At 28.2% G+C, this 24,247-nt stretch overlaps 1 protein-coding gene across 1 annotated transcript in view; it reads right to left on the bottom strand.

The window, feature by feature from the left end:
* The window catches only part of LOC100202736 (DNA (cytosine-5)-methyltransferase PliMCI), a 105,231-nt gene that overhangs the window by 13,802 nt on the left and 67,182 nt on the right, over window positions 1-24,247 (bottom strand). Inside the window, exons 19-23 of the mRNA XM_065791342.1 lie at window positions 21,948-22,031; window positions 13,555-13,785; window positions 499-596; window positions 217-325; window positions 75-142 (exon numbers count right to left, since the gene is read on the bottom strand). Coding sequence (XP_065647414.1) covers window positions 75-142; window positions 217-325; window positions 499-596; window positions 13,555-13,785; window positions 21,948-22,031 — 590 coding nt within the window. The remainder of the gene's footprint in view (window positions 1-74; window positions 143-216; window positions 326-498; window positions 597-13,554; window positions 13,786-21,947; window positions 22,032-24,247) is intronic.

The raw sequence follows: 24,247 nt of genomic DNA, 5'->3' as shown, positions 1-24,247 counted from the left end.
TATTTATATATGTATGCAAATATGCATTATACATGTGTTTGTGCATATAATGAAGTAAAAAAATAATAAATTACTTGAAGCAATGTTCTGATTTTGTTGAACTCTCTGTTTGTAGTTCATCACCAAGAGTTGGCTGCTTATACTATCGAATATAGAATTTTATATGTTAAACACAGGTAAATTAACAAAACTTTGCAACAACAAAAACAAAAAAACCTTTAATTTTGTTTTAGTCCTTTCACAACTAGGACAATATTTTTCATCGAATTTCGAAAAGAGAAACTCTGTAGGGGGATCTGTAAAAAGACCATCTTCATAATCATACCTTTATAATAACATAACTATATTATAATAACATCTATATCCTTAATCAAAACAAATTTAAAAAATAAATAAAAATTAGTCTCAATATTTAACATAATTATTTCTTTTTAATATAACTAACAAAATTAACTATTGAAAAAAAAAGAAGAAAAAACAACTAAATTAATATTTTACCATTTCTGGTAGAAAAGTTCATTGTTTTCTTCTGAAACAATACAACCCTCTTTTCCCCCCTCCAGGAACCAGTTTTCACTGGCAAACTTTGAACTGACCTGCAAAAAAAATATTTTTTAAACCTTTTTATACAATATTTTTCAGCAAAAACATAAAATAATTGTCGAATTGCTGAATTTCTAATGCTTTCTAATGCTAAATGCTGGTGAAAAAAAGAAGCAAAAGCTGGAGCCGATGTTGATGGTTTATATTTTTTGGCAATGACCTGGTAAGACAGATAATCCATTTATGTAAGTGGTAATACGTCATCAGTAAGTTAAGAGCTTTATTATGAACTTTACTAAGTTCATATTAAAGTTCTAAAGAACTTTTAGGAGAATTAGAAAGATATGTAAACATAAATTTATATTATAAATTTCAAAACTCACTAAAAATTTTTTTTATTAATGCTATCGAACTTGGAGTCAATTATAAAGCTCAATATTGAAGCAACTACTGGTCTTGATATTTCACTATAGTTTTCATGAATGTCTTAATTTTTCAGATAAAACTGTTTTTTTGCAAATTACATTAAAAATCAGTATTTCTTTTACCCGGCCAAAAATATTTACCCGAGTAATTTCAAATTTACTTGGGTAATACCTGGATAATTTTAACAATTAGATGTTTCAGCAGCTATTAAATAACCTATGGGGTGTATATTTAGTTAATTTTGATTTAAAAATAGACAAGTTTTTTAAAGGCTAAAATGAAGAGGTCTTATAACTTTTATTTTTAAACTACATTTTTATTTATTTCTTTTTGTAGAAACGATGCATAAATATCAATGCATCAATGGTATCATCTCCCAATCTATTTCTAACTTTTGTGGTAAAAAAATCCAACGCTGAAAAAGCTCATTCTGGCTCCACTGATGTTGGTTAAATAGTTAATAAAGCTTTACAAAGCTTTCCAAGATTTGGCCTTGCACAAGTAGCTTCAAATGAAATCATCTCTTTTTTTAAAATTTTAGATCCAATCTTATCTATTCTTTTGCTCTTTCAAAGTGTCTGGAGATTTTAAGTATTGTATTAAGTGTACAAGATCGGGGTTTCTTCTTTCTTGAATTCAAAATCCAAAAATTTCTAGGAAATTAAGGCTTATTGATGTCTCTTGACCTATCAGCTTCTTAGCAGCGAATTTAGTAACTTTTTTAGCAAGCAAAATATCAGCATCTTCCTTGCATAAATATTCTACAGTCATCTTAATGGGGGCAAGAGCATCGCATAGTTCTTTAATCTTCTCCATTTCTTTAGTGGAAACATCAAATTCTTGTTCAAGATGGATCATTGCTACTTTAACTTCTTTGTGAACTTCATAAAATCTTCATAGGATTTTAACAAGGCTATTCCAGTGTATTTTATAATCTAAAGTATAACTTTTTCCTTTCTAAAGGATTGATTATTTTAAGGTTGAAGATTGTCATCATTTCTGACTAGGCTTTCTGAAGACTTTAACAATTTTACGAACTTTAACAACAATAGTACCAATATCAAAAACTAAGTTTGTCTCAGTGCTTAATTCATCACATTCCTTTATTTTTTCTTCATAATTCTCTTCCTCTTCAGTTTCATCAAAAATTAAATTATTGTTTATCTTATGAGGTTTATAAAGTATATCACAAACACAAAGATGGATTGCATGTGCAAGACAGCCAACATGAATGGGACTGGTATTTTTTCTAAATTTTATCATAACACTCGCACCATCAGTGATTGTTGCCTCAATGTTGTTGTCCAAATTTAATTGGAATTCAGACAATCTTGACTTAACAAGTTGAATAGCTTTTTCAGTGTTCGTGCATCTGTTGACACGGATCATTCCTAGTGATTGAAAACCATCTAAACCATGTAAGTTCAGATTCATAAAACGCCGGTTTCTGATTGAAGTGGATTCATCAAAGCTAATAGAAAAACAACCTTCTTCTTCTTGAATCTTTCAAATGACTTGCTTAATGATGGTGATAATTTTACCATATTCTGCCATAGATTGATCTCTGATATTTTGAGGACTTTTTGGCAAAGTATAACCATCTGACTTAAATGCTCTTTTAAGAAGATATTTGCTATTTGGTTAAACTAAGACCATCAATTGCAACCAATTACCATAAACAAATTAACCAAGAGGTTCACCACCTCACCAAGAGGTTTAAAGCTTTTCGTAAAGAAAGTTTCAATGCGAGAAACTTTTGATGGTGTTGATGATTGTTTTTCTGGTGACAGATCTTTCTCAAAACAAAATTTAGCTTGAAAAGCTTTATATATCACTTTCAAGCAAAGCATAATGCTTGAAGGTGATATATAAGGCTTTTTGTTCCATGCGCTTTTATAAACTGCCGCACAAATTTTGCACTTTGCACTATCTTCTGTTTTGCTATTCAAAAAATGCTCCCAAACAAGTGATTTTCTTTGAGAACTGACGCCTTTTTAGTCAAACATTTAAAAAAAATCTATTTTCCTCTGTTAAATATAGTGACAAATAATGACAAACAGTAGTTATATGTTAAATAATAACTATGTATAATTAAAAAATAATTACACTTTTTTTATAAGAAACCAAGAAAATTAATTACTAAAAAGTGTCTTATTTTAAGCTCTGGTCTGATACTAAAGATTCTTTAGAGCTTATCAAGAGTTATATTGCAATATAAATTATTTAAATTTGTATTTCTGTATATTAATTATTTTACATGTTTTTCATATGAAATTCAATGCCTTTGTTTATTATTGTTATTATTATTATTAAGTTATTTATTATGAGTTATTAATGATGTTTCAATTGAATCAATTTTAAACAAGAAACTTTTTCTTAAGAAAATTTGAAATGGAATTCCATTTGATTAAACATTCAAATTAAATACTCATTTCAACTGTTATTCTTTATTGTAGATATTGCTTGGTTTTAACTTCAACTTATGTGAATGTGATATGTAGGTGAAAACTAACAACTCGAACTCTGAATAAAATAAGTTTCTTTTCAAAAAGTAACTTGATACTAATAGTTTCTTGAAAAATTGTTGGTCTAGTTTCAATTAGTTTCTTATTTTTTAAAAAAAGTGTATATATATATATATATAATATGTAAATATGTGTGTGTGTATATATATATATATGGTTGACTCGTATTTTATGTACGCAAGCTATTTAAGTAAATTATTAAAAAGTAAATAAAAATTTCTTTTGTTTTAAAAGTATTTTCGAACAAAAGAGTTCCATAAATTAAGAAATTTAAAAAAAAGAATTAACTTTGTAAAAAGTTCAACTAAAAACACAAAACCTAAAGTTTCAGAAGAGTTCATCAAAATAATATTATTTATAATTTAACACTTCATTTTTCTTGCGCTTTTTTAATTAAAAAATGCCATAATGAGCATTTTGTTTTATTGAAATCAGAGTCACTTTAAAAGAAGACAAAATGCTACAAGCGAGACTTTATTTACAAGCCATTTACGCGAGTTGTTAGGAAGAAATTTAATCTCAAACAAAAATGTGGTTTTTAATGATTTCGTTAAACTTTTCAAATTAACTTCTCAGGTTTGAATATTTTAAAAAGAAATAATTAAAGTTTTAAAATATTCTTCAAAAACGGGTTTTTATTGTTGAGACATCAGAACATTTTCAATTTGCTTAACATGATGTTGCATAATTATGCAATAATATTTTGTAAAATACCTTTTAATTTAAAATATTCTTAGTTGCATTTTCACTTTTTTTATGTACATAAAATATGAATCAACCTATATATATATATATATATATATATATATATATATATATATATATATATATATATATATATATATATATATATATATATATATATATATATATATATATATATATATATATATATATATATATATATATATATATATATATATATATATATATGACCACACAGGTAAAACCACAGATGTGTACTTTTTGAAAATTTCAAGTTTTATATAGTTTTATAAAATTTTAGTACTAAGCCATTTTAATTTAAAAATTTATAACAAAAAAACTATGTTTTAAGGTTCTATGAAACAACAACTGTTGTCTAATGTTCACCGGGTAAAAAATATAGTTGTCCAAGTTATTTATAAACTAAATCAATGATAATAAAAGTCACATGACTAATTTTTATCTTTAATAAAAATACATCAGATGAAGTAAACAACATTATGTTCACAGAAAAATATTAAAAAAACAACTATATATGTACATATATAAAAGTTTTTTTTTATAGTGACAAAAATTTTCTCTTGAATTATTTTAAGTTTTGTTTTAATTCATAAGGTATACCTTTTGTATTTTAACAAAGTAAAAAATAGACTCAATAATATTCTGATTTTGATACTGTTAACTATATATTAAAAAAAGAGAATGTTTTGAATGTCAGAGAAAAGCTTGAATGTTTTAATAGAGGAAAAGAGTTACATGTCTTTTAACTCATCACGATTTTAATTGTTAAGTAATTTGCTTGGTTTTTTAAAAAAAAAAAATGCCTAAACGTTTGAAACCAATATGTTCCAGGCAACAGCTGTTTTATTTTTTAAGCACTAATATACTTTCAATTCAAAAATTACATTTTTATTGCTATGATGAAACTGTTGGACACAGATAATTTGATGATGTATGTTCTATGCTGCATGATTTTAAATTATCAATTATCTCAAATGTAAAGGATATTAAATTGATTTGCAACTTATGTGCTGAGCAAAATATAAAATGAAAAGTTTTAGATCAATTTAATTATCTGGTTCATAAAACTGAAAAACTTGACAGCTTTACTGTTTCATTACCAATTAGAACTTTGTCACATTTTGTATAGGCACGACACTTCTATAGAATGTGACAGAAACATGGCCATTGCAAATTAAAAGTTTCTGGCAGAAACGCTAGACAATCTCACAAAAAACCATAACAATTCAATATTAGATACAAACATGATACAAGAAAAATTTCTGGAATTTGCAGAATTTCAAAGCCAAAATTCTTAGTTGTTTGTTCATTTAAGACATGTTCACTTAGAGAAATTGAAATATTAAAGGCTATTTAAAATTTAAATATATGGAAAATTGGAAATATTTAATTTTATGTGTTTTACATCCCATATGTTTAGATCAAAGATCGAAGCGCCTGATAAACTGAAATAAGCATACATAGCTCTGTGGCCTCTTTTCTATTAAAAATTTAAAAACTTATCGAAGCTAAACATTTTCTAAGTGGACAAAAGAAGACATTATTTGATATTATTTTATCTTATTTTTAAAAAATTTATTTTATTTTTCTTTGAAATTAAAAAAACACATTTTTATTAACGTGTTGTTCACAGTTGGTTTTTTGTATGGTTTATACAAACTTGATATAAAGTCATGAAACACAAACATCATGGAATTATTTATGGTAAATAGATGAGGTTGGGGCGAGATAAGGTTGCAATGCTATTTTGTATAAAATAATAAATACAATAATAGTAATAAAAATAATAGTAATAATAGTAATAAATACAGCCAATTAATTAAGAGGTTGGGGCAAGATAAGGTTGCTATTTTGTATAAAGTTTAAAAAAAAAACTTTCATGCAATTTTTTATTTGATTTTTTTTAATGAAAAGAAGGAGATGGGGGAAAGGAGGGGGGCGGCTTTATTATCCCATTTCTTACTTAGTACGTTGTGGTTGTATATTACAATGTGTTACCATCTACCTTTTAAAAAAATAAGTGCTAAAAAAGGTTATAAGCTAACGTGGTTTATGAGTTGATGAATTAACGATGGAAAAATCACAGATGTCCAAAATGTCATAAAAATATACTTTTAATTAAATACATTATTAACAAACAGATATCTAATGTCATTAAACACTAAATTTCATTTTTCTCAAAATGAGCAAAAATGTGACATTTGTGGTTTTACCTGTGTCATCTACATATATATATATGCGGTAGTGGTGTAGTGGTAGAGTACTTGCTTCATAAGCGAGAGGTTCCGAGTTTGATCCCCACCACGTCCCTGGTAGTACTGCGCTCAACTTGTTTGTCTGCGCAGTGGCCTTGTTCGTCAAGTTTCGTGTTTCGGAGTTATAGAGTTATAACTACAATTAAGTAGCACAAAATATATATATATATATATATATATATATATATATATATATATATATATATATATATATATATATATATATATATATATATATATATATATATAGGGTAGAGCCGTGCATATCAGAACAGTGGGGCATAACAGGAAAAATATGCCTTAAGCCTTATACTTCAGCTAAAAAAAATTATTTTTTTGATAAAACATTGAAATTATTGTGCTTCATTATTGTAATAAAAATTTAATTTTAGAAATACCAAAATGCATCAGTAAGTTAGCGTAAATTTGTGTATTTACCAAAATGCATCAGTAAGTTACCAAATACCAAAACGCATCAGTAAGTTAGCGTAAATTTGTGTATTTTCATAAGCGATTCAACGACAAAAGATTTATCTTGAACTATTGCTGATTTGCTTTATTTATTTAAAAGTTTATAATTTTAAGACTATTTTTTATCCTCTTTTAGAATATGGCTTTAAAAAAATATTTGAAATTGAACTTTTTGAAGTGTATTAATTTTAGTAAACTGTTATGGGGCATATCAGGACAACAAGTTATTTATATAATTTTATTTTTTTATTTTCTTATTCAACCATATCAATAAAAATTTACAAATGCTCATCGTAAATTAATAGAATTTAGTTAGGTGTCACTCATAGTTACAAACTAGTCAATGGAGCGACACCTAAAAAACATAAAACTCTTGGAAAAAAATAAATAAATAAGAGAGAAAAAAAGAAAAGATTGTTAAACAAATAATAATGATATTTGTAATATTTATAGTATTAATACAAAATAATAACAATAATAATAAAGTATTAATAACATTAAGAATAATTATAATACAATATAAATTGTATGTACATATCATAGATAATAATTAAATATAATAATAACATAAAATGTACCGATAATAACACAATAATAAATAACTATAATATAGATAAATAATAATTAAAGCAAAAATCAAAGAAAGTTAAAGAAATTATATATCAAAGACAACTACATTACAAAGAGAAATTATAAAGAAATACACTCCAACAATATATTTTTAAATTAAATTCTGCTGAGCAGTAAATAATCCGTATTAAGGGGATATTTTTTTTTAAACTTTTTTATTAATGCAGGAATACACTGGTTTCATTGGGAAATACATAGTTGTTTTATGGAAAACTTACCATATTTAATTGTGTTGAAAAAAGAAGAGCATAGCTTACTACTTTCTATATTCCTGGCGTGATGATTATGAATTTCATTTATTTTAATAAAAAATTTAAAAAGAGTTTGTTAGTTTATTTTGGAGAAAGTCAAACACAAAGAGAATTGTAAAAATTTACAAGATCATAGAGTTTTAGTATTTTTAGTTCAAAAATTTTTTTTGGATATCAGATCTCATTGATGAAAATGTCATTATTCTAGTAGATGTGCGTTGTAAACTAGCAATGCTATTAAGTAAAAGGTTAGTTTTTTTACCCCAAACAATACAACAATAGCAAAGGTGAGAAGAGAATAAAGAAGAATAAATCATTCGAAGATTGGATAGGAACATAATAACGAATTAGAGAAAGCATACTGTTAAAGCGTGTACACGAAATAAATGTGAAAGAATAAGCACTTCATTTTTTTTCAATGGTTGTATTAAAATCTTTTTAATTGTTTTGTATTTTGTTTGCAACGTGCTGTGGTTTCAAAAAAATATGTTACTTTTTGGATTTGATTTGAGATTAGTTTTAAAAATGACAAAAGAAAAAGACGTAAGAGAAAATATTATGCACAAATATTTATAAAATCCTAATAGTAGCTACAATTCGATAGCAAAATTGTTTCAAATACATCCATATGTTGAATAATATGATGTTAGTCATGTTATTCAACATTTTTCTCAAACAATATCGATCAAACGCAAATCTGGTGGTGGAAGAAAGGAAGGTTTTAAAGATATAAAACCAGTTAGAAAACTGGTTAACAGATTTGGCAAGCTATTTGCAGTTGTGGCAAAAAATCAGCACCAAATATTTCTCAGTCCACACTTTCTGGTCAAATATATGTTAAAGAATGTTTACAAAAACGCCTTTTACCTCTCATTAGATCACACAATAACAGACCTGTGTTCTGGCCTGATTTAGCTTCAATTCATTATTGTAAACTAGCTATGGAATGGTATAAAAAGAATAATGTGAAATTTGTGCCTAAAACAGAAAATCCTCCAAACTGCCCAAAATTGAGAGTTATTGAAAAGTACTGGGCTGTTATTATTATAGAAAAATGAAAAAAACACAAAAGCTTTGCAGAAACATTAAAGATAATAAAATATCATTTAAAAAAGCATCAAATAGTTTTGATTCTTATTCTGTGCACAAGCTTATGGGTACCACTAAAGCAAAAGCTTGAAATTTTATTAGATTCCCACAGAAATAATTAACTTTTTTTTTTCAATGTTTGATCTTCTTATATTATTGTATTAAAATTATTACTTGGTTTGAAATAAAAATTGAGGAGTACTTTTTTTTAGTTGTTTTTCTACTTTCACATTTATTTTGTGTACACGCTTTAGCTCGTGTAAGTTTTTTTTAAAGATTGTACGGTTGATTATACCAAGATAGGTTTTCATCTAGATATACTCCAAGATACTATATATATTTTGACAGAAAAAGTTTTTTCTGTTAATTTTAGTTATAATATTATCAATAGTTTTTTGAGGGGAATGAAAAATAATGTATTCAGTTTTATTGACATTCAATGAAATACGATTACTATTTAACCAGTTACATAAGCAATGAAGATCTTAATTAACTTTTTTACAAAGAGTCGTAAGTGATTTGTTGATATATAAAAGATTGGTATCATCAGCATAATAATGTACCATTGCATTTTTTAATGAAGATAAATCATTTATATATAATAAAAACAATAACGGTCCAAGAACGGAACCATATTTAATAACTTTATGCATGGATTCAAATCCATTAATTGAAACAAACTGAGTGCAATCCCTAATATATGAAAAAAACCAATGATTAGCAATACCATGTATTCCATAGTAGTTTAACTTTATTATTAGAATGTTGTGATCAACTGTATCAAGAGCTTTTTGAAGATCTATGAATACATCACAAGCAAAGGAACCACGAATCATTTCAGCAATGCTAATAAGAGCATGAGAAGTGGAGTGATTTGAGCGAAACCCAAACTGTCAAGAATACATAAGTTTTTCTAAAAGTTTGCTAACATTTGATAATAATGAAATTGGTCTGTAGTTATTACATTCAAATTTTGAGTCTTTTTTATGAATTGGGATAACAGAAGCAGTTTTTAAAATATCAGGGAATACACCGGTGATGAATGACAAATTAAATAGTTCAGAAAGTACAGGAGAGATATCATTTGTGAGTGCTTTGAAAATAGGTATTGGAATGCTGTTAGGTCCTGAACCCTTGCTGTCATTAAGAGAATGAATAATAGATAATACTTCGTTTTTGTAGGTTTTATGAATATTGATTTAAGATTAGGATTTTTAAGATATTTATTAAAGTTAGTATTGGATGAGTAAATCTTTTTCTGTAATTCCTCCGGAACTAAAACAAAGAATGAATTTAAAGGTTCTGAAATTCAAATGGGGTCATATATCATGGAGTTGTTAGAAGATAAGCAGGAGGGATATGAGTTATCTCTCAAACGTTTATATGAGTTATCTCTTAAACTGATGTTTAAAAGATTCCTAGTACCATCCCATGTAGATTTCAAATATTTGGCATTATCAAAGAAGAACTTAGAGTAATGGTTGTTTTTACTACAACGGGTGAGAGTAACAAGTAAGTTTCTATTTGTTTTATAAGATTTTTCTAGATTGAGTTTGTGATTAGGATTCTTTGTAATAAGAAATTTGTTAAATATTTTATTTTGTATTTTAATTGAAGTCAAGATTCTTTGTGTTATCCAAGGTTTGAGATATCTTGATAAGCAGCAATTGCTGACTTTTTTTAATGGTGCATGTTTATCTAAGAGAATTGAAACTTGTGAAAAACTCTTCAAATGACTTATTAGTCTTACCTTTGTCGACATTGATTACATTAGTCCAGCTAATTTTTGAAAAATCACTACATAATTCCTTGCAATTTTTTTTTAAATTCCAACAAAAAATGCAGCTTATACAAGGATTAATTTTGGTTCTATAAAATGGATGTTTTGAAAATTGGGGTAAATGATCTGACACGATAGAAGTAAAATTACCGGCAAAAATATTTGTAGAAGTAGCATTAGAAAGTTATCAATTAAAATTTTTGGAGTGATTCGTGATTCTTGTTGGCAATAAAATAAAGGGATAAAAGTTATTTAAAGCAATGGTGTCTAAAAATTCAGAGACAGAATTATCTGAGTTCGACATTAAAATTGCCCATTAAAAAAAGTAGTTTTTTTTCCCCATAGATAGCTTTTTAAAAAGTAAAATTAAATATGATTTAATAAATTCTGAAATATCCATAATAGGATGGCAATAAATACAGCCAATAACGATGTTCAATATTTTAGGAAAGGTGATTTCCACAAACACAGATTCTAAAAACTTTGGTTTAAGCATATTAAGATCGATTCAAGGTTTGTAAATTAATGTATTAGATATATAAAATAATGCTCCTCCAAAATAATATTTTGTTGGAATGTGCTCATAAACATAACCGGTAAGATTTAATGGGATAGTTGGTAGAATATCATACTTTAGTTTAGTTTCAGTTATACTAATTATACTGAATTCATGGTTAATAAGAGATAAAAGTGAGTTTAATTCATCAAAATTTTTAATAAGAGAAGCAATATTTAAATAAAAAAGAAAAATTATTTTTGTCAATATTGGGAGACTTAAAACATTCTATGTCCATATTTACAATTAATAAGGTTTTCTTTGAGGTTTACGCCATTGTCATTGTTGTTATTAAGTTGATGGGAAATGAAGTCATTAAATGAAGTTCATTATAAAGATGAGACTCCGTGGTGTTTGGAAAAGATGTTGTTTGAGAGTTCATTAATATGAACCACTTTATCGTTTATATTTTAAATGTCCCTGTTTGATTTATTTCAAATCATTCAGATGACAAGATTTTTTATGAAAAAGGTTTAGGCAATGAATACATTGAAGGAAGTGATGGTTTGTATAAATTTTCTTGAAACAATCTTTGCAGTGAGTTGACATTCAAGTAGTACTGTTTATAAAATGAAATGAAGTGAAATAAGGAAACAAACAGTAATATAAACAGCAATAAAACCAAAAATATTAAAAATAATAATAGTATTTATCAATAATATAAATATAATTCAATTAATAAAATAATAAAATAAAAATAATATTTATTTAACAATTAAAATAAAAAATGAAAAAAAATACTATTAATTAAATATTAATAGTATTATTTTTTTAAAAATTAAAAAAATTAATAGTATTATTTTTTTAAATAATTAATAAATAAAATAAAAGTAAAAAAATAAAAGTTAGAGAAGAATAATATATTTATATTAAAAACAAGTTATAATCAGTTAAATTATAAGTTATAAGTATAAAATAAAATATATTAAAATAATAAAAAATTATGAATGATTATAAGTAAAATATTCTAGTTATAATAAGTGAAAATATATAATAATAAATTATTAAGTTTATACTTAGTATTAGTTAATAAGTAAAACTAAAGTAACTAAGTTAACAAACTATATAGATATATAATAATAATAATAATAATAATAATAATAATAATAATAATAATAATAATAATAATAATAATAATAATAATAGGTATATATAATAATTAACAATAAAATAAAAAAATTAATGAAAAATGAACAAAACAAACCTAGAATAAAAAAAATATAATAAAATAAGAATAATTACATTAAACTAAAAGCTTATTACAAAATAAACAAATAAAATTTTTTTGTTTTGTTTTTCTGTTTTCTAATATCAATGAATTTTAGAAAATTTATAAAAAACAGTGTTAACTATGATTAGTTTATCCATAACTAGCATTTGGACTACAGACTAAGCTGGAAACCTCAACACATTCAATAAATGTGGGTTTATATTATAAAACTTCTTTATACAGTTAAATATCTTCGCAAAATTGATCACAGTCAAAAATGTTCATTAAAGGAAATAACTTTTGAAAAACTTATAAAATTTAAAATTACCCGGGTAATTTTTTAAAATTACTTGGGTAACAGGTAAGAAAAACTTGCAAATTAACCCGGTAATGGCTAAGGTAATACCCAGGTAAGAAATACTGTTAAAAATAATATTGCAAAATAACATTGTTATATTTTTTGTTGAAAAGAGTTATATAGTCATAAAAAACAGACTTGAAGACTAAATGAATCAACAGAACCAATGATTTAATGACTAAATATAAATGTTTTGTATAAATATTCAAAACAATAATAAGTGCAATAATAAATATTCAAAATATATAATTTCTGTATGAATTAAAAAAAAAAAAAAAAGTATAATCTGCCATGTCACATCTAAAATAAACTAAATATCCAATATTTTCCAATATTTAAACTAAAACTCCAATATTTTAAACCATTTTTTTTTTTGTAATAGAACTCTTTGCTTGTAAACTAACAAAAAGTAAATGGATAAAATAAAACATCAATGTCAAATATAAATTACATTTAATTATAATCAAAATTTTTGTTTGTTTGCTAGGTTAACAAATAAAAAGTGTTGCTCCTTTGTTTTTAATGTTAATTGCAGCACTTAAATGCGTCAAGCTAATTTCAAATTTTACAATTTTTATTTGCACCAAACAAACAAACAAAAAAAACAAAAAAAAGTTAATTGAAAACAACTAACAGCATTAAAAAATAATTATCATAATTATAATAATTATCATTGAACTTTATGCTAATGGAATTCTATAGCGCTAGTTAACAATTTATTATAGATCACTTACATTACATTTGGACATTATTGCTCCAAGTTTAATATCATCACAATCGTCTGATAGAAAAACTTCACTTGGGTCACCAACTTCGCCAAGGACAGTTTCAGATGAGCGGTATAACCATTGAGCATGAAATTTTTTATCCCCATTCAGGTCTTCCCACATGTACATCACACGACATATATACAACGGATCAGAGGGATCGGTAGGGTACACTTGCACAAATTCACCGACATTAATCTATGATAATTTATAAACTGATTATTTGTAAATAACTATTTACTTTGCCTTTTTAGATTTTGTAATTAATAATTCATATAAAAATAATTGAACAATATTAATATTATAATTTCTGTAGTATAATTGAAGAGCTCCAACACAAAACCAGACTAATCCATATTTAAAAGTTTTAACATATCTTGATAATTTTAATGCCTTGATTTATGTTGGAAACATTCTAATGTCACCAACATAGCATATATTGACGAGGATCATGATTCACAGAAAATAAAAAATGTCCTTAAAAATACTTTGTTATAAGTTTTTATGAAAAAGTAAAATTTGGACTAGTCTGTATTTGCACCAAAATAGGAAACTGTCTGGTTTTGCAGCACTTTCTCAGCATAATTGATAACGATGCTATTATTACAAAATGAACTATTATAATGACCATTAATACACAGCACTTTGTACTTTTGATAGCACTATGTCTTTAACTTTGCTTTACTGCAGTGTACTCTTGACCATAATAACTTCTTATTGCTGTCGCACAAAGTCCATACCACTATATTAAATTTTTGCTTTGGTACAGCAGTAGCATTCACTTTCAGTATTATCTGTATTACACAGGTCAACAAAATATAACAAAGTATAACACAGGTCAACAAAAAAAATTTTTTTTTCTGGTGCCGAGCAAACAATTTGTTTTTTGTATAGCATTTCTCATTTTGATTTCAAATATGCAACTCTTTTTTTACCATCAGGTCAAGTTGTAAAGATATTTAGGTTCAAATCTTAGGTATTTAGGGTAAAGTCCCTAATATTGTCGAAAAAAAAGTTATTCAAAAGTATGTCAACCTGGGTCTCAAAAGAAGCGTATTTTCATAGAGATTTTAAAAATGTTATTCATTTGTAATAAAAATAAGTATTTTGTGTATTTTTGGTGAATAACATTCTGTTGACTTTTTTTTAAGAGTCTTTAGCATTTTTTCACATAATTTTTTTGTCAATAAATTTTAAGGAAAAATATTTATGTTTTCTAAAATCTCTATGAAAATACGCTTCTTTTGAGACCCAGGTTGACATACTTTTGAATAACTTTTTTTTCAACAATATTAGGGACTTTACCCTAAATACTTAAGATTTGAACCTAAATATCTTTACAACTTGACCTGATGGTAAAAAAAGAGTTACATATTTGAAATCAAAATGAGAAATGCTATACAAAAAACAAACTGTTTGCTCGGCACCAGAAAAAAATTTTTTTTTTGTTGACCTGTGTAATAGATTCACTGGCTACAAGTGTCTTGTAAAAAAGCTGACTCTGAAATACTTTCCCAGCTTTCACCTAATGTCACTTTAAGGAAATTTTTAATTTCCGCAAGTTTTGCAGTAGGCAAAGGTCGGGAACCTGTCACTTGTTTTGGCTTGACCTTTGAATGAAATGCTTTTGATTTCAACAATGACTGGTACTTACTGTAATAATGCACGTTCCTTTTGACTCACACAAATGAATGAATATTCTTGCAGTCCAACAAGCGGTTTGCATGTTGCTGCTGCAGCTGCTTTGATATTATGCGATACCTGAATAACTCTGAATAATTTGAAATGTGACACTTGTCTAAAACTGCATAGTTTAACGAAGACCTTACTAAGAAAGTGGTAAACCACACTTGCTATCTAATTCAATCCACATGCTGCTCCACTCTCAATCCATGTATAGCAGTAAATTTTTTCCTCACTTTCATAGATTGTAAAACTGTTTAAAGCTAGCTGCCTGGCTTAGAAAGCTTTCTGAACAGACACCTTAGGTAGAACTTGACTTTTCTTCAATGAACTGCAAGCAATTGAACAACTGAACTTTCTTGTAAAAGCATTACATATTTGACTTGCCTTTGTAATGTGCACATGCTTAATCAGTATGGTGTCTTGATCTTAAGCTGTCTTAAGCAGGGAACTTTAAAACTGCTGCATATTTTCTGCTATAAATTAAAAACACTTATAAGCTGAACCTTGTTTGTGTTAGTAGGTAGTTCTACAGCCGACATTTTCAGACAAATCTACTGTGCACACTAAAATACAGCATGCTTCTGCAAGTGAAATTTCCTTTGAAGTATATGTTTAGAAAACTTAATACTTACTTAAAAAAAAAAAGAAGCATGTTTTACTAGCCAGGATGATAAATCTTGGAATTTGATTGACAGCAGAAATAAGAAAGCACTATTACTTATGAATGTTGAAATATAAATGCATTTCCTGACCATGACTGGGTAATGATTCATTAACACAAGATAAATATTTCTGTCTGTGCTGGAATCAAAATCAATGCTCATGGTCTTGATAAACCAGATGTGACTAGTTCTATTGCAATACACATTGTAAGTCAATCCAGCAAATAAGCTCCTTCATCTACATTTACATATAAACAAGATTTTAATATTTCATCTATTAGGCTGGCATAGATGTATTTATAATTTAATATAAAAATACATTGTTTCCAGTTTAGAATGTTGAATGTTGGATCTTCTTGACTCAATGCATGGGTTTTGGTTGTGTCTTTGTTTATATGATTTGGCAACTCATTCTATTATCTCCTAATAAGGGTACATCTTAAAAACTTAGTTTTATGGTTCTGAGGTTGACTCGTAGTCATGTTTCCCTAACTCTGTGGCAGCTCTCAGAGAGGCTGATTTCATAAACAACTGTAAAATATCAGAGTACTAACAGTGCCATATTGTGCATGTGCCTGTTGGTACTATTGCTGTGCATTGAATAAAGTTTTTTGACAAATTCCAAAAATAACTTAAGTATCAAAAACTATAAAACACAAAAAACCATCATCATCACCAAGTTCTCTAAATCCATCATTCACAAATATTTGTGGTCTTTGAAGTAACTTTTTTTATGCTAAGTCTTATCTCTTGCAAAGATCACCAGACCTACTTGCACTTTGTGAGACTAATTTGAGTTCAGCTATCTTATCTTGTGATCTTAGTGTTGATGGTTATCTTCCATGCTTGGCCTGGGCATTTACATTCGTAAGAATTCACCCATTTGTCAGGAAACTGGGTTTGAATCCACACAGTTATTTTTATTTTCATTCTTGTCTGTGCTTTCGTTTAGCACCACTTCACTCAATCACCTTTCTTTTTGTTCTATATTGCTCTCCTTTATCTTAAGACTGCATTCTTTTTGATGTTATTTCTGATCAAATTGACCAAGCCCTCTGCAGGAGTTAAGGCCCACAAATTTTGCCTTTCTCAATCTCTAATACAAATAGTCAACTTTCAAACTCGCTTTCCAGACAATCAGAATCATTTGCCATTTCAACTTATCTTGTGTCTTGTTTCTGATCCTAGTCAGTGCTCAGTTTTATTTACATTTACCCTTTGCTTTTGATCACAGTTTGATCTCTCCAAAACCATTACCTCATTCTTCTTCATCATTAGACTCCCCCTATCATCATACCTCTTACAACTACCTTAAAGCTGAAGGGACTCTTTCCACAATTTTCTTCGTGATAATCCTTGGGTAGAAATCTTTTGTCTTCCTGCTCACAAATGTGCTTCCAACACAACTTCTTGGATTCATGGTGGCATAGAATCTTTCATTTCTTCTCGACAATACCAAGTCAAGCCTCACTCTTCCAATTGGTTTTCCTCTCATTGCGCTGCTGCAATATCCAATCCAAACCATTACTTCTATGTCTACCAACAAAACAATTCTCCAGAAAACAAACGTCTGTTTATTACTGCTAGAAACCATTGTAAAAAGGTTTTGTCTTATGTTAAAGTCCACTATTTTCAGGTCACAAAATCTTGTATTTTATCTTAAAAATTATGCTCTAGTGACTTCTGGAGAATCTTTAACAGTATCAATAGTAAGGGCAAATCTGTTATTCTAACTCTCTTGTATGGTTCAGATTTTGTTACCTCATCTAAAGACAAAGCTGAATTGTTTGCTAAGAGCTTTTCATCAATTTTGTCTCTTGTTTTCACTAATCACATCCTACTTGATATACCCGGCAAACAGGTTGATTCACTGCTTGACATTCGTATCACTTCAGCTTCTGTATCTGTTTTTTTTCCTGATTTCCTGCTTAAACTCTTCTACAGCTTGTGGTCCAGACAACATATCTGTTATAGTCTTGCAGAAGTGTTCTCCAAAGCTATTGTCTATACTTTCAAAACTATTTAACAAGTGCTTTTCAGAGTCTTGTTTTCCAGCCTGCTAGAAAGCAGCACCAGTTATCCTTATTTTCAAAAATTCTGGAGAGCAATCTGACTCATCTAACAACTGTCCCATTAGTTTTTTTACTATCATAAGCAAGGTTTTTGAGTCTTTTATTAACAAACACTTAATTTCTCATCTTGAATCTAATAATTTACTTTCTGACCATCAATATGGATTTCGATCTTCTTGTTCTACTGCTGATTTTTTAACAATAACAATACAGGTCTGCAAAAAAATATTTTTAAAAAGTTGTTTGAAATTTGATAACTGTTTTTTATGTATTTCTCTGCGCTTGAAATATAGTTTAGAAGATGATTTATACATAAAATAAAATTCTATATTGTTTGAAAAATGTGAAAATTTTTGTTATTTTACCCAAAAATAATATTTTTTTTGTGAGGAAATTTCAGATTGCTCTCCAGAATTTTTTCGAAAATGCAAACCATTATTTTTTATCACGTTAGGTTTCCTCACAAAAAAGGGATTATTTTTGGGTAAAATAACAAAATCTGACCAATTTTTCACATATTTCAAACAATATAGAATTTTATTTTAAGTATAAATCATCTTCTAAACTATTTCAAGAACGGTTACATTTCTCATTCAGCTTATAAGTCCTTATAATAACGTTTTTGCTTTCTGTTGAAGCTTCTTTTATTGCTTTTCCTGCTATGGACTCATTCAGGATCATCTCTCTTCAACATCCAGCAGTAGTCCGCTATCATGTTGATCTTCTCTGAGATCTTCTTACCATTTCCTTGATGTCTTGGTGAAATCTTCTGCCTTGGTCTTCACTTACATCACCAAGTTTTGCAGGGAAGAAATCAAGATGTAAATGGAGAAAATGAACTTTAATTCTCATGTTACAGCCCAGCTTCTTAAAGTTGTCGAGTATGTCTGTGACAATGGTCTTGTTGTTTGGATCTTTGCTGTTTCCTAGGAAACCGGTAACAACTAATTTAAAGAATGTCCATGCTGCCTTTTCTTTTGTTTCCATTTTGTCCACAAAACTAGAATCTCTCATAAGTTTTCTTATGTCTGGTCCGACAAAGAATTCCTTCCTTTAGCTTTGCCTCGGATAAACCAGGAAACTACCCACAAAGATATTTGAAAGTCTCTTCTTCTTTTGGCAATGCTTTAACAAATTGCACCGAGTGTCCAACTGCCATAGAAGCATACTTATTGCCATTGTGCAGAAGTACTGCTTTAAGGCTTCTTTTTGATGAATCGATAAAGTCTCCACTCATCAGGAACATATTCTATTTTAAAACACGCCATAAGTCCAGGAACATCACTGCAAAATACCAGGTCACCTTCTTGAAAGAAGAAAGACACAAGTTCCTTTTCCCTTGATCGATACCAAGAAAAGGATGTAACTGGAGCCAACATATTTTTATCTTTCAATTAGATCGTAAAACTTCTGTCGAGTCTTTAGGAAGACCTAGGTCTTTAACTAAATCATTCAGTTCAGATTGTGGGAATGGAACGGGATCGGTTGTGCCAGGATCATAGCAATCACTGTCTTCTTCACTATCACCTTGCTGAGCCAATGTCTCATGATTATCTAAAATATCATCCGAAGAATCTGGAGAGAGTATTGGTACTCCAGGTCCATGAGGTATAGGGCGAATGGCTGATTGAATGTTAGGGTAAGAAATATCCTTTTTGTTTTCAAATTGAAACCTTGTACCTTGCAAGAATAAAAATAACAGTCATCACTATGATTTTTGGGCTCCCTCCAAACCATTGGTATTCCATAACGTAAGGACTGGTTTTTACCTTAAAACCATTGCCTCAGTTCTTCAACACATATTGAACAAACTTTGTGTGGAGCCCAAGATTTATCTTGATCGCCTAACTTTATACCAAAATAGGCAAAATATACCTTTTCAACAAAATCAGTTTATTTGTCTCTTTTTAATGGTATAGATACCACAAATGTAGCAGAAGGAATCTGGTATGTTTATACATCCTCTGGTAGCCATTATCCATAAAACAACTTGTACTTTAGGCTAAATAACAGTTTGTGGAGATCTTAAAACCAAAATTCAAACTTACTAGAGTGCTGAACTATTTTTAAAGAATATAGAAAAAATATAAAACTAGACAAGCAGTTTAAAGAAATAACTGTACAAGATGGAATTTTTTGACTATTTTTCCCAAAATCAGCATTGAAAATACTATAAAAGTCACTTATTAAATTTGAAACAATTTTTATGTCCCAGACCTGTGTAATTGATAGGTTTTATTGTGCATTAGATAGATGTAGAGAGGCTAAGACTATCACTCTCGACATTTCTAAAGCCTTTGATAAAGTTTGGCATGCTGGTCTTTTCCATAAGCTTTCTTCTTATGCTGTATCAGGTAATATCTTTAAGATTATCTCTCAGTGTGGCTGGTGAACTTTAACTGAGGTAAAACTCCATTTTTTTTGGCTAATCATTATTGCAATAATCTAGATCTTCCTATATTTATGAATGGTAATGTTCTTGATGAGTTATCTACCCTTCATCTTCTAGGATTAGAACCAAAGATGCTCTTTCTCTTTTAGACGAGGTGCAAAAACATTGTAAACATTGTTAGACCTGCACTTGCAGCCAACCATTATCACATCGCCAAAATGTTGCTCCTCTTTCTCTTATCTAAAAATACTATAATGGGTACTGCTCTAAAGAGCTAGCGTCTCTTGTGCCATACACTAAAACTCATTCTAGTGCTAATTGTCATTCAATTAAGTCTCATTCTTTTAGTGTGAATGTTCCTAAGTACTCCAAAAATTCTTATTCCTCTTGCTTTTTTCCTCAAACATTAGTTCTTTGGAATTCGCTTTCTTTATCTTTTTTACCTGATTCATAAAACTTGCAATCTTTTAAGCCATCTGTCAATTATTTAATCATCATGCCAATCTATTAAGCCATCTGTCAATCTGTCATCTTCCTCTGTGAACTTCATCTTTTTTTTTCCAGTAACTTTCAACTCTAATAGTGGTTGCTTGTAGCCTTGTTGGAAGTAAGATGTCAAAAAAAAAGAAAAAAAAGGGATGATCGTAGACGTGTCAAGTCTTTAGTTTTTAATGTTGACAATGGGCTGATTGACAATCCAAGATATCAAATAGTCATTGATGTTGAAATTATTAACTTTGTGAAGCATAACTTAAATGTTTATTTGATGCAACAAATGTTTTATGCAGAAGTGCTTTATGTTGTGTAAAATAACTCCATTAAATAAAAATCATCTGACTTTATTCTTCTCCAGAAACATTTTGATCCCCATCTGGACTCACAAAGACATAGCACTAATATAGAATTCATAAAAACAACTTTAAGAAGGTAAGGAGAATATTCAATGTTCAGTATTACTATGTGGTCCCTTTTATGTTGCCTCCATTGATTCTGGTTAGTCAGGAAAACCTAAAAACTAAAATTAAATACCAAGACAGTTGTTTCTACAAGTTTCCTTCTTTGTTCAGTTTCTTCTTTTTCAGATCATTCAGATTGAAAAAAATTAATTAGATTTTTTTGGTAAAAGCATGAGAATGAGATAAAAAAAAATGCCTAAATTTAGTGAGACAGATCCTCATGTTTTAAATAAAGCTACCAATGTTATAAATATTCCTTTATATTGTTTAAAATAGTCATAAAAATGACAATGTTAAACAATATAAAGCAATAAAATATAAAAGTTTAAAATTAAGTTTAAAACCAGGAAACTTTTTCTGGTTTTAAACATAACTTTTAAATTACTCTATAACTACTGACAACTTTACTGCAAGCAATAAAAATTACCAACTGTATTACCCTTACTACCCTTACTACAAGTAACAGCATTATTACATACAGTGTGTTTACAATGTTAATAAGCAAAAAAAAATTTGAAAATATGGGGAAAAATGCCAAAAATTACTAAGACCTATAAAAGTATGCAAAAAAACAACATTATCTTCAACTCACCAATTCATTATTGATTTGTACAGATTTGTACAACTTTTTTCCTTTTCTTTCAACAAAGTCTTCGCATGCCCACTTTACAAAACTCTAAAATAAAAATTATAAGCCATATTAAAAAAATATTAGACCATATAAAAAAATTTTAGGCCATAATTTAAATATTATTTAAGTGATAAATAATTTGCTTTTTTTTACGAAGTCAATTACATTAAAACAAATTATAAAACAACATTTTTATAAAATACATAAAAACAAGTAAATGTAAATTTATAAAGTATGTCATTTAAAAATAACTTAACAGTGCAATATAACACTGTAACAAAAATTTTAAAAGTAAATAAATGAGTTTAGCTTTGGTTAAAACACAGAGTATCACTGTGCATTGACAACTATGATATAAATATATAGTATATTAGTTGTCAACAAGCCATGGAGCAATACAAACCTCAAGAAAAAGGACTTATTTTTACTGCTTATTTGACAAATTTTCAATCTGTTGTTTTAAACTAACGGGAATTTCCTTGTTGTTTTTGCTGTTGTCTCGTGTTAAGTGTCTCGTGCAAACTGGGTCCACTACAAATGTTGCAAGAAGTGATTGGCCTCATTGTGCTCATTTGAACAAGAACATTGTTGTTCTTGCAAACAACATCAAAAAGAACCCACAAACACCAACAAAACAAGGATACACACTAATGATGTGCCATCGGCTAATGCTGATTGTGGCTAATGATAGGTTTAATGTATTTATTTAAGGGTATTATAATAATAATAAGGATTTAAATTACATATTTAACATGTACCTATTCATCAGAAGTGATTCAACCTACTAGCCTATGCTATTGGTAACCAGCAACCAATTAATCAGCTAAACCATTGGCCGATTAATCGGTTGATGGCATGATTAATTGGCATTGGTTAATGGGTTGATTAATCGGCATTGGCCGATGCATCGGTATTGACTATTAAGCCAAACTAACTAGGTGCATAGACACACCTTATATATGCAAGTTGCATACCTAATATTAAGATATTACCTTTATATACATACATTAAACTCTATAATTAGTTTTAATTGGCCTTTGCTGATGGCACATCACTAATACACACAACTAAGTATCAGCAGACCTTCGTTGTAATAGTTTTTGAATCCACATGTAATGCAAAAAAATGAATTGAATCCCCTCAAAGTGACTGTTTGGTGCAGCATTCATAGTAAAAAAGTGACCGGTCCTTACTTTCTTAAAGATGCCAATAGCGCTGGTATTACTGTAAATGGCTACCATTACAAGAAGATGCTAAAATAGTTTGTTTGTCTTTTGCTGCAAGTTTCTGCAATGGCTCTTGATCATTTTTGATTTCAACAGGATGGAGAAACCGCTCACACAACTTGGGGAACTATGAAGATTTGAAGACACCTATTTCTTAGTTAAGTGATTTCCCATTTAGGAGATTTGAACTGGCTGCCCAGATCAAATACCCTTAACTCTTGGGAATAATTTACACAACTATTTTCAAATAACCACAAATAATGCATGACAAATGTAACGTAACTTTTTCTTTTCCAACTTGGCACAGAAATAGGTGAAATTAATGTAGAAATCTTTAATATCAAAATACTGATAAGGGAGAAGGGGTAGAAGGGTTGTCAAAGACCGGAAGATATTTATTATGCTTTCCAGTATTCGAAAAAAAAAAAAAAAAAATTTACCATCATTACTTTATCGTATAATATTACTTTTAAAAAATATTGCTTTCTTGAATGTTATGATTGCTACAGTTCCATTCGGACAATTAATAATGTTTTGTAAAGTTTTATTTGCACAATCATTAAATATTGCAACAAAGCAATTCTTTGGAGATTAACTCCAAACTTTGGAGTTCTCAAATGAATATCTAAATGTTTTTATTATTATATAATGTGTTTATATTCTTCTGAATCAAAAAAAAAAAAAATTAAATTAAAAGTAAAATAATGATTTCTCCTAAAATAAGCAGCTGCTCGAAAACGACGTTAAGATTCCAATACATTAAGGAGGATATCGGTAATGCAGTTCAAGATATTAGGATGTAAATTTAGTATATTTAATGCTCTCTTACTTAATTTTATAATCAGTTTTTACTCAAGTATCTTGATATCTTACTAATCTTATAGAATCACTGGGAGCAAGTGCAACTATAAAGTTGTAAGTTATTTTTCATCATTTCAAACCATAGTTCAAGCTTTTTTTTAAAAAAAATCAATAGCCGTACAAACATTCAATCCATTTATTTTCGGTACATATCTTTTATGGATGTTCATTCGG

Source organism: Hydra vulgaris, chromosome 02 (genome assembly GCF_038396675.1).
Source record: "Hydra vulgaris chromosome 02, alternate assembly HydraT2T_AEP".
NCBI lineage: Eukaryota > Metazoa > Cnidaria > Hydrozoa > Anthoathecata > Hydridae > Hydra > Hydra vulgaris.
Note: the sequence above shows the minus strand (reverse complement) of the source record. Positions and strands in the feature narration are given on the sequence as shown.